General features: G+C 43.1%; 1 protein-coding gene across 2 annotated transcripts; it reads right to left on the reverse strand.

Moving 5' to 3' along the window:
* Window positions 1-475: 475 nt before the first annotated feature.
* Window positions 476-14,083, reverse strand: LOC136766831 (inorganic pyrophosphatase). 2 transcript variants are annotated; one of them, XM_066720653.1, is made up of 12 exons: window positions 13,754-14,070; window positions 9,569-9,633; window positions 8,130-8,174; window positions 6,095-6,148; window positions 4,917-5,036; window positions 4,511-4,597; window positions 4,060-4,186; window positions 3,841-3,968; window positions 3,395-3,480; window positions 2,031-2,100; window positions 1,539-1,578; window positions 476-1,111 (listed from the first exon to the last, which is right to left on the reverse strand). In XM_066720653.1, the coding sequence occupies exons 1-12, from the start codon at window positions 14,049-14,051 to the stop codon at window positions 1,083-1,085; spliced, it is 1,149 nt and encodes a 382-aa protein (XP_066576750.1). In that variant the 5' UTR covers window positions 14,052-14,070; the 3' UTR covers window positions 476-1,082. The 2 variants fall into 2 exon arrangements, with proteins under 2 accessions (XP_066576750.1, XP_066576751.1); XM_066720654.1 differs by lacking the exon at window positions 6,095-6,148 and having other exon boundaries at window positions 13,754-14,083.
* Between the last annotated feature and the right edge of the window lie 2,648 nt (window positions 14,084-16,731).

Genomic DNA, 16,731 nt, shown 5'->3' on the forward strand with positions numbered 1-16,731 from the left:
TTGATTATACTGCACTCCAGATTGTCAAAGAATTAATATTACGCTTCAATGGAGTGATTTTCACATCAGCCCACGTTTAATGAGAAGAAAAAAACACCCCGAGGTTGACAAACATAAAAACCTGGTGTTTATTGTAAAGTCAAACCTGTCAGGAACGGAAGGGAGGACGATTTAAAGCCACACTGCAAGCAGCCAAACAGCTGAAAGGACCTCTGACGGAGTTAAAGCCATTACTTTATCATTAACACTAATCTTTTCTTGCCACTTACGCTGACAGCAGATATTGTCTGGCGAATCTAAAAGCACGCATTGTTGAGAGACGCTCTCCCCCGGCGCCGTTAATGAAGCCTTTTCAAGGTCAGATTTCTCACAGAAACGCGATGATCAAAGCCCATTTATTCCCCAAACTCACAGCAAGGTTCGACTGTGATTGGAAGCACCGATTTCAAAATTAAGAAGAATTTTTGATGATCAGTAAAAAATGATAGACGCTTTATTTGTCAAATATATGGTCAAAGAACAAAATATAAACAACTATCAGGATAAAAAACAATCCTCTTCAACTAACAAACACACAAGAAACAAATCATTTACAAAAAAAAACAATCTGAAACAAATTATATTATTCTGTGCAACATAACCAGTCCTGAATATTGGACTGCACTCAGTTTTAACAATCAATGACTAAATTATGACTTAATTGTCTTCTCCCCATTATCCCCAATTAAGTGTACTTAATGACAAGAGCAATTGGAGATTTAAGTCCTTGATTCTCAATGGAACTAAATTAATGTTATTTAATACTTGGAAAAACTATTCTTGATCACACTTGCAAGCTCTACATTTAAACTGCAACTTCGTATCATTTCAACTTGACAAAAACAAGAAAAAATGTATATTTACAAATGTCAACTAATAAGGCATACACAAAGTTTAATTGAATACATGTTCAACACAAGTCTATTCTGTTACACGGGTGTAACGTGGCAGTTTGTGTAGTAAGTGCTTCTACAGTTTCATTTCTGAAGAAAGTCTTTGGCTTTAGATGACTGTGTTCAAGGGTTTCAATCCTTCTTCGTGAATCACTTCGCAAGAAAATGCCACTTATCCACTGAAACCGAAAAAACACATTCAATATCCTTTTTTGGGTATAAAACTGTTCAAAACAAACACGATTGGCTATTGCTTCTGAAAACCAAAATATTCAGACTTTTTGATGAGGACATGAAAAAATTTCCTGGAACACTAAACACAAAAAGTTAATTATGTGATTTTCATCCATATTTAATGGAACAAAACTGTCATTTTAGATCGTTCTAATCTAATAATTTCCAGAGATGAGGTTAAGACGTCTGATAAATAACAATTATCATTCCTCGTTATGCAGAAAATATAAGAGTTTCTCTTGTATTACATCAGACACGCAAAATAAAAGCCGTTCATTGTAATTAGGCTGTTTCCACCCAAACGAACGGCCAACACAATGCGTTACGAGTTCAAACCCTGAATTTGCTCATAACACAGAAACAACACTTTACCTTCAGTGGGGACGGGATCTGGTGACCCGGGGATTGGGGCCTGGGGGGCAAAATATGAAAGTCAAAAACGTGACACTCTCAGATATCACAATATGTCAATGTTAAATATGAACCTGGCTGGCTATTGCATTTCAACTGGAGTTTGTCTAACGAACTTCTAGGCTTTGCCAGTCGTTCTTAAAGACTCTTATCTGGTGTGATGTTATACTACACTCGTAATTATCAGCTCATGGTGAGTGTGAGTGTGCGGGGGGGGGCACACAAATACAATACACAGGGACCACAGAGAGCAAAACTGACATCTAGTGGGGGAAACGAAGAATACTAACACCAAGACGGTGCCTGTGATTGGACCGCATTCTCTATTTCATAAACTTTAGAGGAACCACAACAAACACACACACACACACACACACACACACACAAACACACAGTCTTTTGATTTACTTGACATGAAAACTACAGAATCCGCTGAAATAACCCGGTTCTTACCGAGTTAACGATGGCTGCAGCCTCATCCTCGCTGCATTTGAAAGGGCTCTCACATACCGACACGTTTTGACTGTGGAGAAGAAGAAAGAAAGGGAGAAAAAGGATTGAGTGAATCAGTCTTCTCATGTCGGACTTCCCGAATGAACTTCTGAACGTTTCGCCCCCGTGCTGAAGATAATGCATCTCCGTCTCTTCTCTGCCGGCCAGAAAATCTTCAAAAGCTAGTTCTCTCCCAGATCTAGTATCCTATATGGGCACTGAAAGTTCACGTCTCAACCCTTTCTGAAGTTTAAATCATCCATGCATCCATCCATCTTCGAAACCGCTTATCCTGGTGAGGGTTGCAGGAAGTTTAAATAATTTTCTCTTAAATAAATCAAGGGCGTAGAGTTATAGTGAATATATATATATATATATATATATATATATATATATATATATATTATATATACTGGCTTTGTTCTAGATCAGACTGCTTCTATCCCAGTCTCACTTTGTAAAATAAAAACTACAGTCTTCTATGGCTAAATCCGTTAAGTTACTTTGCCTACATTTACAATGATGATGGGACGGCAATAACCTGAGGGTCACAGTTTCAAATTGTTGGCGAGACACTGGTGTTGTTTACCCAGAATGCTCTAATAAAGAAGCAAGTGTCCATAAGTACCTTCGCAAGTAGCTTCAGATCGCGAACGATCACTAAAGAACAAATGAAGAGAAATACTGAATTTATCTCGCTTTAATCCGATTCGGACACCGACAAACTCTCCTGAGGAGTTTCGTGTAATCGGTCGCACTCAAGACAAAACTGTGTCCCCTTCTGAGGAAGAAGAAAAAAAAAAAAAAGACTGCCTTCTTCCCAGATACGGCAGAGGACAATAATAAACCCTGACACTGATCAGACACTTCAAGGCGTTCAGTAATCTGCACACACCCCAAAATTAACACACACAGGATCGGACACCCTAACGACCCGACATAAACGAGAGAGCAGATCCGCACTGCTCCCGATTTATCGGATCACCAGCCGTCAACGCGGAGACGTTTCTCCGCAGCCGACAGCCTCGGCAGGGCCGGGATGAGGACACGCTTCACTTCCCAACTGGGACAGTACGTAGAAGGCAAGATTATTTATACACACATCTTTCTATAGGGTTTATATCTGCATTTCCCACTTTCTTCCTTCTCTCTTTCTGAGGGGAACCCAGAACGTATACATAAATCCACAGAACAGAAAATAAAAAGGAAAAGGAGGAGAGCAGCAGCCGCCCCCCGGAGAGCAATGAAGCGCTGTGCGGACGCTGCGTCTCTGCAGACCGCAGATCTGAAGAGCGCCCTTGTGGAAGACTTCCCCTCCAACGCACCAATTTATCGCTCCTCCATTAACCTGTTTCCGCACCAGTGCCCTCCAGTGCTCGTGAGTGGACTGAATGATCGCCAGAGCAAAATCCTGCCGGAGAGAGAGAGAGAGAGAGTGAGACACAGGAGTGAGGTCTGCAGCACCGCACACAGATGCACGCATAACACACACAGACACAGACACTTGGCCCCCCACCGCCAGTGTTTCTAAGGTGCTCTGAAGGTCACAGAGGGCTTCCTATAACCTGCCAGTTCAATTCTGTCTGAATCCAAAGTGATAATCTTCAGCGACTCCTATTACTGGAGAGAAACATCTCAACGTAAATAAGTGATACCCAGTAAATTATGATTGAGGGGGTCATGCAGTCCAGGAAGATGTTTCCCCCAACGCCCCAAACAAACAACCAACCAGCCAACCAACCAAAGCCAAGCCAGATCTTTCCACGGTTACCTTGTCTTTGAACTGTCCGTTAAAGGCAAACTGGTTCTCGGGACTCCCGTCCGGCACTTTATACTTCCTGAACCAATCGACTGTGGCCTCCAAATGGCCCGGCCTGTTCTTGCGCACATCTTCGATACCTAAGGGATACATTAATTCATTAAAAATATGTGGAGATGTATAATTTCAGGAAAGCACGTTCATAAGACACGATGAACGACTCGCTCCTACTGTTTAAAATGGGAGCGTCTGCGTCTTCCACATTGATGGCGATGATCTTCCAGTCCGTCTCTCCTGCGTCGATCATCGCCAGGATGCCCAGGACCTTCACACGGATCACCTCTCCCGGCAGGCACACCTGCAGCAGGCCGAGGAATCAGCCAGGTGTTACGGGGAAGAGTGGTATCAAGTTTCCTGCCCGGCTCTTGGCTCCTTAATTGCTCTAATTAATCAATTAACTGGATTAATTGAACGCGTCTCTCTCCCGACTCTGGAATGTTCAGTGTGTTCAGTGTCAACACCGCGGCCCCCCAGGACTGGAGTCTGACAGCCATCCTTTAGTGTCTTTCTAGTATTTGCAGAACTTGCAGAATGTGCAAGAATGTGTAGAATAAATACCAAGCAAAGAATGGCAAGGCGGAGAGAACATGTTTATATGTAATGTATGAACTCCAGAACCCACCTTTGAGCCGATATCGCACACATCTATCGGGTCGTTGTCCCCGCAGCACTGCGTGTCCTTGTCCATGAGACTCGGGGCTTCCCAGGTCTGTAGAGAATAGCAGACGTGCAGATTTAATTAATAAACTGGCGGTGAGTCACTCTCGGGCGGTTTTCAAAGTGTTCAATTAATAAAACATATTGAATTACTCACACAAGAGAAAGGGCAGCCTATTTCCATGTACTTTTTAGTTTCCTGAAACCTATTATTCACAAACACACTCCAACAAACAGTACTTACGGAATTTACAAATATGAACACATGACAACATTTTGAGGTACATGTTTAGTACCTAATCCAACACTTTCACGGACTGTTGTGCCAGATAGCGGATGCACTTTCTGCATTGATCCCACACCGGTCTCACCTGCGGAAGAGCGCCGTAGTTCCAGATGTAACCTTTGTGAGGAAAGACATTGGCGACGTATCGGAGCTTGCCTTTCTTTACGTCCTGCTTAATAGGGTTCAGTGGGTCTTTAGTCGCAATCTGGGGGAAGACAGGACAATTACTATTTAATGCCATTTAATACACACGACTCCCGACTGGCAATTTCAGATAACGCCACGATGTCAGGAAGAGAGATAAATAAATAAAACGGCACCGAAAGACATATTGATAATAACGCACTCTGCAGTAACAGTGTATCTGAGTGGGGTTTTCTTTCGAGGTTCAGAATCTACTCATGTTATAAAGTAGGCTGATGTCAGGGTGGCCAATTACTTGGTTTTTAATCAGCAAACAAACTGGCAAAACTGATTCATCACAACAGGAGATGAAATACACCTGGCAAGCTCTGAGAGAAATGCAGCAGAGGAACTGGCCGATTCAAACGACGTGTCTCAGCACCGCCACATTTTCATTCATTAGCAATTTCATTCATTCCTTTTCCATAAGTGCTGCATCTCCAAAACCAGGATTTAGATGCGAGATGTTCTCGGGATCACAGTGTTTAAATATCATTAAGGTTTGTCTCTACACTGCGAAGAAATTAAAAAAGAAAGGTGAAGCGCGGGACAGGTGTGGTTCCAAATATCATCCCTGCATGTATTGTTGGTAGTATTCTGAGACCCCAGCTATAAAACACACACTTAAGAGGAGGAGAAAGAAATATATATATATATCTTGAATAGATTCTTTGATGGTGAAGGGGGAGAAGGTTTTAGGCCATTCAAAATCAGTTTCTGTCTCAGAGAAGAGTAAACAGCGCTGAAAGCCTCGCTTCACTAGACTGCGTAAGTGTGCTTTCTTATACCGCCAGAGCAGACAACGCAGGGATCTTCAAACTCTCTCCTGCAGACAGTTAACCTCTTACTGACCGCAGCGATGCAACAATGCACACATATGTGGATTGTCGTTCCAAAAGCCTTTGTTAATAGTAACTGGAAAAAGTGAATGTTGTTATTGAAGATGGTTTTTAATGCAACCGATAAAATGCACAGGTATTTTTCTCCAACAGTGTTTTTTTCTCCCCACTGTACTCCATGTGTGATGCGTGTTGAGTGTGTTTTCATAATACTGGTAATAATAAAAATAGTAATACTTGCCTCCAATTTGGCATTTGTCCAGCGAGGCACTTCCACGACCATATTAAACACTGTCTATGAAAAGCAGAAGCAACATATTTTGTATTGAAAATAGGAAAGAGGTTAATTGAATGGATGTAAATCTCTGTATTGTTGCACGTTTCCCTCTCATGGTGTGAAAGCCTTGGCAACACAATCTAAAAGTCCAATTCTCCTTTTGCTGGGCTTAAATAGGCAGATATTTTTCATTAAACACTTAAATACCATGAAGATAAAATATCAACTCATACCGAAATACTTTGATTTATCCTTGACATTTCTTTCTTTCACCAACATATGATGTAACTGTACTCGCCTATTGGTAAAATGTGTCAAATCAGCTCCAATAAAGTCAGATTGTAAACCGATGCCAAACCTGCCCTCAGTGATTAATTGGCTTTGATGTGATTGTATGAATTTGTGGTCAACCTCCTGCGAACCCTGACTCAAACATCTCAATCAAAGGTCCACCGAGGCGACTTGGTGTTTATAAGCTGCCAGACTCAACCCCGAGTCATAAACCAAGTGTCACTCAGCCAGCACTCGTTTATGCTGCCACGCCGCGATCGAGCTGCGATTATCAGCTGACTGAACGGCGCACGAACACGGCATATTGACTTGGTTACATGTGATCTGTCGGACAGCGCAGTATTGAATCTGAATCTGGATTAAGAGTTCTGTATTCTGTAAAACACTATGTAAATGTTTGGGGTATTTAAATAAACAAAACAATACTAAATATTTAAATCACCAAAGCTATACATTGATCCCAGGTCAGTTGCACAAGTGAACACAAATCTAATCTCTGAACAAAGGTGCAAATATGGGAGAGAAAAAAGATTTAGATACCTTCTGACCTGCCCTTTAAAAGTAAATTAAATCAACGAAAGGCTTTGTGATCCCCTGATTGTCCCTTTAAGTCACAAAAGCGTGCCCTTGTTTTAGGACACTAACTGTGTCTAGTTTTGATGTCAACGCAGGTAAAAACACTAACAGTCTGTCAGCATTTTACTCTATAATATATCAAATGTACAATGAACTTAAAACAGTAAACAAACCCAGGAAGTCCTGCATATTAAATCTGCCGTATGTTCACGTGATCCAGTTTCTCGGCGAGAGAAGCTGTTATTTACCGAGCTGGGCCCACTGTGTTTACCTGCGGATCCTGATTGCACGTCTGAATTCATTTAGCATCTCTTTTTCACATCACATGCACAGCTGACAAATTATCCTGATTGCTCGAGCACGAGGCTACGTTTAATTCTCGCAGCTGCCGAATATAGCCTCGAATGGCGCCATCAGTGCGCTTGTCGCTGTAATCGTACGTTTAACGAGCGCGGAGCCCTGACATTTTATTCTGTCCTTGCCGAGTCATTATCCTGATCACTGCTAATTGTGCTCACGCTTAAAAATCAGGCCTTCAATACCGTGCTGTTCAATAGATCATAATGTTTTGGGAACTTAAGATTGTGAGATAAAGGATATTTTGTCACACTTCCATTGCCTGCTTGAAGGACAACAAGGCAAATAGCCGATGTGTGGTTGGTGTGTGTATATATAGACTATATATGCAGGCAGTATATATAAAGACAAGCAGTAAATCTTGTTCAGGGTCCACAATGTTTCAGTCAAACAATCAATAAGAGATACAGAAAAAGCTTGTCAAACCACAGTATGAGACAAGAAAATTACACGGCCAACTATCAGCGGCAAAGTAGAGCAAAATCAGGAAGTAAAATCATTTCTGAGAGAGTTTTTGCTCCATTTCTGTCCTCAAAGGAATAAATCAAACCGAACACAGACAAAAATGCCAAGAAATATTCTAGACATCCTTTTTGTTGGCTAACAATCATCGTAAAGCCGTTACACTCTCTCTCTTTCCATAAAAAAAACCTAACCCAGTTCAGGATCTAGTCGACCGTGACGTTTTTCATCTTCAGTGGCGTAAAACATGCCCGGTGAAGCGGGTTGTTTTATAGTTTTAGCAAATAGGCAGAATGCAAAAAAAGAAAAATACCTCATCTTCGTTTTTCTTGACTCTCTTGGATGGGACATCATTTTCCTGTGTGTGGGGGGGAAATATATTAATTATGGAGGCAATTAAAGCACTTCACATATCACAGTTGCAATATCATCCGTTTCAGTCTCTTTCCACAAGTACACTCAGAAATGGAGACGTTAAAACTGGCGCTTCAGGCAGGTTCTTAGGTCAGACACACGAATGAAAGGCACGGCACGCTTTCTCGATCATTTCAACACAACACCGGTGAATCTCCAAGAATTGGGAGTCTGTCTTCTCCCCTCTGGAGGTTTTCCTCGACACGCTTATTTCGCATTACTGTCGAAGATCTGTTTCCAGTGCACATTAATTCCCCGGCGCAGGAGGCGCACTAATAGGAGACGCTGCGATTCCGCGAAAATAATTTGCCGCATTCTGGACGGGAACAGTTGGAAATCTATGTAGGACACATTAGTATTGACAGGACCTCTGCAGAAACACTTAACCTTTCACACTGTTCAATTAACATTTTTTTCCCTGTCGGATTGAATTATGCTTCTCAAAAGGCTTTCTGTCTTCATGGTTGGAGGCTGAGAAATCAATGCAAGGATCTGGGGCCGGTACATCTGCGTGTGGCGAGCGGACGGCTGCATGAGAATGACTACTTAAAGAGCTCGGGCTTTGACGCTCCCGCACGGACTGGATAGATTTGGCCATTGATCCAGCCGCGCTCTCACCGCTGACATCGATGTCGACGAGGAGACAATGGGCAGAAATTGCTCTGAATTTGGAATCAATTGATGGGACTGTCTGGGGGGTCTATCTAAAATGGGATCTCTTATTCAGAGGCAGCACTGAATATTGACGACGACGGCACTTTCACCGTGAAGTCAGAGGCGTACCTGCAGGTTGGAGGTTAAATTATAGTTTCTATTATGCTCTATTGAATCAAGTAGTATGAACTCATTCCAATAATGATTGCCTTAAACCAATTAAACCTCTGTGCTTGGCCTGGCAAGTGTGACCTATACAACCTGTGAGATATTGGCCCTCAGGGATGTAAACTAAGTCAAGGACAAGGCTAAGAAATAAATAATAAATCAATTTGAATAATACTTTTAAGAGCACTGCTATGGGGAAATATAGTTAGAAAGGTGCTCTATAAACACAATCGAACACTTAATAAAAATCACTAAATCACAGTCTAAGATCTGCACTGACGCAAGGAGACCAAAACAGTGCCAGAGCAGAACCATACCTCGCCTTCCCAAAAACTTCACCGGTGAATACACACATAAATGCAAACGCTTATACAGAGTTTTCCCTTCACATACCTCCGAGGAGGCATTTCCACCAAGATAAATCCTATTATTGATGACTTAAACAGCCCCCAATAAGCCACAGTTCCAAACTGCACACACGTCAACATTGTGGATTAAAAAATAAATGAAGTTCACCTGCTCATCTCCAGCAAAAAGGGGGATGTCGTGGAAGGGAGAGATGTACCTTCCCTCTGCGGTTTCTGCGTGAGAGAAAATAACGGGAAACAATCACGATTACTGGAAAATTAAACCGCGATTTCATGTAGTGTAGGTTAATATGGTACATGTGTCATACTTTACAGCTTCAACCTGAATAGATTTGGAGCTCTTCACTAAGGGCAAATTAAAAATGTCAGCACACGGCCATTTTAGATATTCACCTAGCGGGTCGTGCTGTCAACCCCTGAGCAGTGATACGGTACTATTACTGTATATGTCTCATCAGGAAAACCAAAAAAAGATACCAATGGGACAGTATAAAAGGCTTTAGGAGCTATATGGAAGTCTCTTGACCAGCTGTGAATATCCAGAGAAACCCTCAGAGAAAGACCACATCCCTTTATTTTCCTGGCTGTGTTTAGTCTGCAAAAATAACCTCCCTTACGTCACAATGTGCCATAAAACTCCCACTGTAGCAAAGAGAAAACTGGGATTATCTTTTAAATGAGAAAGGCATTTACAAGCAAGGTTGAGCCCTTCCTGCTACAGAATTATAATCTGTGTGAATCTCCTGCCCCCCCCTCTCTCCCTCTCTCCCTCTCCATCATTAATCACAGCCAAGATGGGGCACCAGAGGAGGACAGCAGGGGCGATTTCTTCACATTGTTGTGATCATCACATCCGGATCCCTGTTCAAATCACCTCGGTCAAGACTTTACTGAAAACTAAATATTCAAAATCAAATCCTGACAGAACAAACCCTGTGGGCAACATCCCAGTCGATCTGACGTTAGGGACGTTCTCCTTCGAAAGAAGTATCGTATACTTTCACACAAAGACCTCTGAGATTTCAAACAGTAAAAACAATAATTAAAAAAGCACCAGACAACTTTTTCTTCCCTCCTCTGCCACCGGCTCGGAGGATCCTGCTGTGAAATTTGATTTGAGCCTGTCTAGAGACCATTCATTAAAAGGCCTTCGATGCACAACTTCTGCTTTTCGGTTCCCGCATGAAGCAGAAGGAAGGTGGTGGGGGGCGCTTCGCACATTCATCATTAGTTACTGCTTCTTGTTGCCATGACTATTTATTGTAAAGTCTGAAACAAAGTAACAAACCACAGAAGTGCTGTGGATGCATGACCGAGGGGCAGATTACTTCCTGAATGAGAAATCACTCTTGAGAGACTTGCTCCTTTTGGCTCCTCAGAAACCACAAACATGATATGTGGTCTTAATATGCAAGGCCGTTAATGTCTGTGCACAAAGGAGAACTTTATAGGCATTTATTCGCTCCCACAGTGAGAAGACGTGACTTTAATTAATGATCTACAACACTTGAGCACACCGTATCCGCCCACCGTACTTCCAACTCTCAATTGCGGACGCTTAGGGTCTCAAACCCTAACGTGTCATCACTCTGGACAGTCATCCGTGGAATGCCTCTCAGTCTAACACAGAAACAAGCGCTCTCAAATTACTGCCCTGGGAAAATGCCCCTTAAAGCTTTGCCACATCACAACGTGCCAATAATCCCTGAGGAGGTGGGACTTTTATGGCTTTCTGGTTTGCCATACATTCCGAAAAGCTCCCCAAATCCTACTACTTAAGAATCACTTTGAAAGATCAAAACTTGTCCCATAGAATAGAATCAATACCAATAACTGTTTTCTATATTTTTTGGATCTCTAAATTGTCTCTAGCGAAAATATCGTACAGCTGATGTTACAAAAAACAATGTATTGGTTTTATACTCCTAATTATGTAACTCCTGGTTACAGATGGAATTCAGATTCATCAAGCCATTACCAATGTCTACTTCCATATTGTCTGCTTCCCCACGATCTCAGCTTCCTGGACCTCTTGAGGATATAATGACAATAAACCCCCATGATTCAGTCAATCTGGAATGTCCGAGAGCTACAAAGTAAACTCCTAAATAGGGTCATGGTCTTCTGATCTACAGGAAGTTATTATAAATTGATAAGGACCATCTAGCACCCAGCACCTTCAAATACATACATAAAGGATCAGGTTTTTTACATAAACATCTTGGAAGCTCGTGGAACTCAAAATTGGATATAAACCTGAAGTGGGAGTCTCGATATGAAATTGATCTGAAAAACGGTTTCAGGACACGTTGGAAAGTGCTAGCCTTGGCCCAGTCATGATTTAGGCTCAGTGGGATTTAGGGGGACTTTGCATCCCTCACAGTCTACAGAGACAACTTTGGCGGTACGTTGGCAGTACTTTAACTCTTCATAATTTGGATCCTACACACAGTGGGGTCCATCCAAAAACATATTATAAACTCAAACTCAAAGAATTACTCATTATAGCACAATTAGCCTGGTCTATCCCATCACTCAGAGGGGTAAGACACTTCTTCATGGTGGCATTTGAGTGTAAACAGAACAGTGTCCCACGTGAGACGGACTGACTGATGGAAAGCGTGTTGTTGTAGAAGACAAAACACAAAATGCAATAACAAGAACTGCACTCTGTGGATGAACCTGAGGCATGAGGTGTCCCAGGAGCTCAGCAGCAGCACTGCCTACATGGGACAGAGGGCCGAGGTGTTTGAGACTGTGTGCAACAGTAGTCCGTAAAAGGGGTCCTGTTTTGTTGACTGTTACAAAATGAACATGAGTGGTCCTATCCCACCATTAACTGGGGAGGGGTAAAATTAACTTTATTTTCCCATACTTTTCCAATCTCACATGTTAATTTCTGCTGATAATCCGGCCACTTGTACCATCTTTATTTGATTCCGAGAATGTAAACATTTGCAGTATTATTATTTTTTTACAGCATCTTGTGCTTCCTGGTGTAGGAAACAAATCTTATGATAATTAAGGTATATCTAAATGGTCTGTGAAACGTAGAATCTGACTAACTCTCAGTAAATGCGTGTGTGATTTAGAGTATGTATTTATGCATTAGCCTGATAATCAAAATATTGATTTCTTTAAATGTGATAAATCTATTCAATTTGTATTAATGTGATGGATCTTGAACAGTTAACACCACTGTCTTTGAGTCTTAAGTGTAGCATGAGACAGTGCCTCACATGAGTCAATCACTTTAACATTGCCAAAGACTGAAAAGGGCCAGTGACAATCCCATAATATTGTACTTCCCTCTTAAATCACGTCCGTGTTATTTTCTCATCAGAAAATACACTAACCAACAACTGGGCAGCAGTGTGGAGGAGCGCTCAGAGTTCAGTCCCAGGTGAAGGCACTGCTCTTGAACCCTTGAGCAAGGTACTTTACCCACAATGCTCAGTACAAACCCAGCTATATAAAAGGGTAATTGTATATAAAAATAATGTGACCTATTGTAACAGCTGTATGTCGCCCTGGATAAAAGTGTGTGCTAAGAAATATAATAATATACCTTTACTGATCACACAAAGTGGGACTGGCAGTTTATATAGGAATGCAGGGAGTTTTATTGGCAAAGTTATATTAAAATGCATGCTGTTCCAATTTTGTCTATGAACGATACATGCAGACAAGATGTTCACTTATCCATATAGGCTAGTTCACCAATTAAAGCATAAGGTTACAGCCAGCAAGCAAACCGCAAACACCGTTTATATGCATTCAAAGATCTGAGGTCACGTTCCTGGAGCGCAGATTTCAGCAGGTCTGCGCAGATCTGCAGAATCCCAGCGATCCCATTGGTAGAGCCGCGTACATCTGCAGAATCCCTCTGATCCCATTGGTGGAGACAAGCGCTACACGAATGCGACCAGTATAAGTCACTTGGGTAGGGTTGTACTCTCATATGCTATACCGGTTCTGCAGCAATATACTATTAGTGCATAATATATCTGTGTGGCACTAATGCACTATGAAGGAGAACCAACCCAGCATAAGCATTTAAGTCCATTTGTAAAACTGCGCATGCAATCAGATGCTGGGACCCGATAAGCTGCAATTCGTATTATTGTGCATGTACAAACAGTGCACTGCTCGTTAATATGCATAATGAAATGACTGAATGCACAGTGGTCCTTGTCCGTGTTGATGCCGAGGACACCGCAAAGCAGGCCCAGCTCCCGCTCCCGCCGCCGCCATTGCTGCGACTCAGACCCCGGAAGAGCCTCGCACACGTGGTGCTGCTGTACCCGCATCGGCTCTCATAACCGACACTTACTGAAGTAGATCCTGTAGTCCTTGCAGTGCGGCCGCCCTCGCTCCTCCGTGAGGTAGGACACCATGTTTCCCAGGGACGAGTGCCACCTGAGCCCGGCCTTAGATCCGCGGTGCGAGCCCAGCAGCAGCGCCGAGAGCCGGCAGCAGGAGCGCAGCGGGACACGCATGCTGGCAGCCCCGGTGCACGCCTCCTTCCTTCCGCTCTCCCTCTCCGCGCCGGCTCGGCTGCCCTCCGGAGCGCCGGTCCCACACTGCCATCTAACTGCAGCCGGAGAAAGTCTCCCCCGGCCGGACAACATGGCAGGCAGCGGCTCTTGCCAAGAGAAAATGGCTGACACGTCTCAGGATTTCATCAGCAGCACAGCAGTGAGGGGAGACGGATCAATAAGCATTGATTGCGTGTTACAGCGCATGGTCGCTCTCAGTCAATTAGCCGAGGTGTCTAGAAGTTGCAGCAACTAAAACGTACAATATCTGAAGTAGTGTCTGCAAGCATCAGTAATACCAATCAATCAATTTGTATGTGTATAGCGCCCTTCGCAGGCTAGTCACAGAGTGATAATCACACTACAACAAAATACACATTTAACAGATGAAACTAAAATAAAGTAAACCAACATTCAATAAACCATTAGGCACAGAGGAGAGAAAATCAAAACTGGATGGTAAAAGTAAGTAGGTTATTAGCTGTAGGCTGTAATAGCTGGTGTGTTGGTGTTTATTCATGTATGTAAGATAGCATAAATATGTGTAAGTATTATTATTATTATTATTATTATTATTATTATTATTATTATTATTATTGATCATAGAATGGATATAGCCTCAAGAGGAATTAAGCTATTTTACATCATAATCCCTTATTAATATGCAAATATCAGCCCAGTAGGGAAAAGACAATGTGTGGTACAAGGCGGCCACAAAGTGTCATCAGAGAACAAGAAATGTCATATGCGACCAAAACATGCTGTACAGGAAAAGTGACATAAAATACACAGGAGCAAAACAGCGAATGGCCTCACTGCTTTACACTAATGACTAATATAGACTTATATAATTGTTTCCTATATACATTACTATTACTAATCTACACACTGTATTGTTACCCCCTCTGGAGTACATAGTAGCACGGACACTTACCTAGAACCTGCTTTTATCTCTATTCATCTTTTTTTCCAGTTTATCCTGTTTTTTTCATTAACTTGAATACAGTAAAGTGTAAGGTGATGTACAGGATGTGGGGGTTTGGAGAGGAAAGAGACTGGAAGATCTGGGAATCATTTGCATAGAAATGTCAGGAGCACCCATGGGATGCGATTAGGGGACCCAGAAAACAGGAGGGGGCCCAGGACAGAGCCTTGAGGTATGCCTGTGAGGAGAGGTCTGCAGTGCGGGCGCAGATCCACGGCATGTGACTTGGTTGGTAGTGGCTGTTCTTGTAGGAGCGGGGCCAGAGATTCCAGGTCGGCGAAAGAGAGGAGAGGATGGAGTGACCGATGGTGTTGAAGGCTACAGAGAGATCAAGGAACAGCAGGACAGAGGAGAGGGAGGCCGTGATCACTAGGAGAGCAGATTCGATGGAGTGGGCCGTGTAGAAGATGGGTTTCAGAGAGTCAAAGTGTCTGTGGTGCGATAGAAAAGCAGCACTACTTGAGTGGTGCAAATTTTCAGTCAGTGCCACTGGTACTCCTGGCAGAGGGATCCATTCAAGCAATTGGTAGCAGAATGTGTGTCCCCGGCATCAAGCACGGTCTGTCAGCGGGGGGTCCTCTGCCAGCCTGAATGCAGTGCTCAGTGTGGCCAGTGCAGCGAGATCCAAAAGGCTTCTGTTTTGCGCTAAACACAGCTGTAGCTGCATAAACAGACGTACGCAATTGTTCTGCAAGGGTAAACATGCCGTTTTGCACAGGAGGGCACCAGCAGGGGTATGTCTTCCCCTCTCGTTCATAGAGAGCAGTGGCTGGCTGACCAGTGTGCCAAGCAGAGGAAATGAACTGCGAGTGGAAGGAGTGGTGCTGTTGGAGGGTCTCCACCCTGGTGCTGGAGATCTGGATCCAGTTTCTTGTTTGTATTGAACACGCTCAGCGCACCGTTGGTTAGACCTTGATGAGCCGTTTTTCCACTGTTTTAAAAGAGAAGATGGATGGAATTGGAAGTGAGCAGTAACTGCTAGGTTTCCGAATGTCCCCAATTTAGGTATTCGGGATTCACGATCACATGTATGCAAAGTGAGCTGTGTTTACTCAGGGTGTGTTCGGGACAGTGTGATCCTCACTTGAGTGTGTACGTCACTAATACGTCACCTGAGTTGTTTACACAGCCAGCGGCCAGCACTTTATTAAGCGTGTCGTGGGAAAACAGAGCTCAGTTTGCTGTTGTTTAGGATGGATGTTGTTTTGTGACAACCGACAACCATGGTTTTAATAATCTTACTGTCTATTGGTTAATGTACTTCCCATGACAACTTTTTTTGTTGTCCTGGAACAAGAGCAAAATCGGGAGAGGGTTGGGTCTCAGTCCAGGATTTCCGGGATCGCACCGGCAGACCACACTCCCCAAACAATGTGATTTCCATTCCTCCGCCTCCACGCAGTGAAACACTACTCCACTGTCTGCAGAGGCATTCTTAACGGCCACTATAGAAACAGGGCACTTTCTTTGTTAATCCATTCCTTTTGAGTTTCCCATTTCTGCCGCGTCGCTGAGGTTGTAATGGGTTTGCGAGGAATAATTAAGCCCATGCCTTTAGAGACCAGGTCCTTATCAACACTGTGTGCTCAGTGCTCTACAAACACACGCCCACGCGAGCTGTTTTCTCTGCATATTGTCATGTGTCCTGGTGTTCAAACAAAAGGTACTGAGAGTAGGGGATATGTACTGTGCAAGGTGGGAGTCGCCACAATAATGCCACACCACACGTTGTCTCTGAGACCCCCAAATTAAGTTCACAGAGGTCGGTAATTAACAGCCACAAAGGCG

The sequence above is a fragment of the Amia ocellicauda genome, chromosome 13 (genome assembly GCF_036373705.1).
Source record: "Amia ocellicauda isolate fAmiCal2 chromosome 13, fAmiCal2.hap1, whole genome shotgun sequence".
NCBI lineage: Eukaryota > Metazoa > Chordata > Actinopteri > Amiiformes > Amiidae > Amia > Amia ocellicauda.

Excerpts from the sequence above, each read along its gene's own strand:
- LOC136766831 (XM_066720653.1), bottom strand. The coding sequence starts at position 14,051 with ATGTTGTCCGGCCGGGGGAGACTTTCTCCGGCTGCAGTTAGATGGCAG. Across the intron at positions 4,187-4,510 it reads TGTGCGATATCGGCTCAAAG|GTGTGCCTGCCGGGAGAGGT; the intron begins GTGGGTTCTGGA and ends GGCCTGCTGCAG. Across the intron at positions 1,579-2,030 it reads CTGCAGCCATCGTTAACTCG|GCCCCAATCCCCGGGTCACC; the intron begins GTAAGAACCGGG and ends TTTGCCCCCCAG.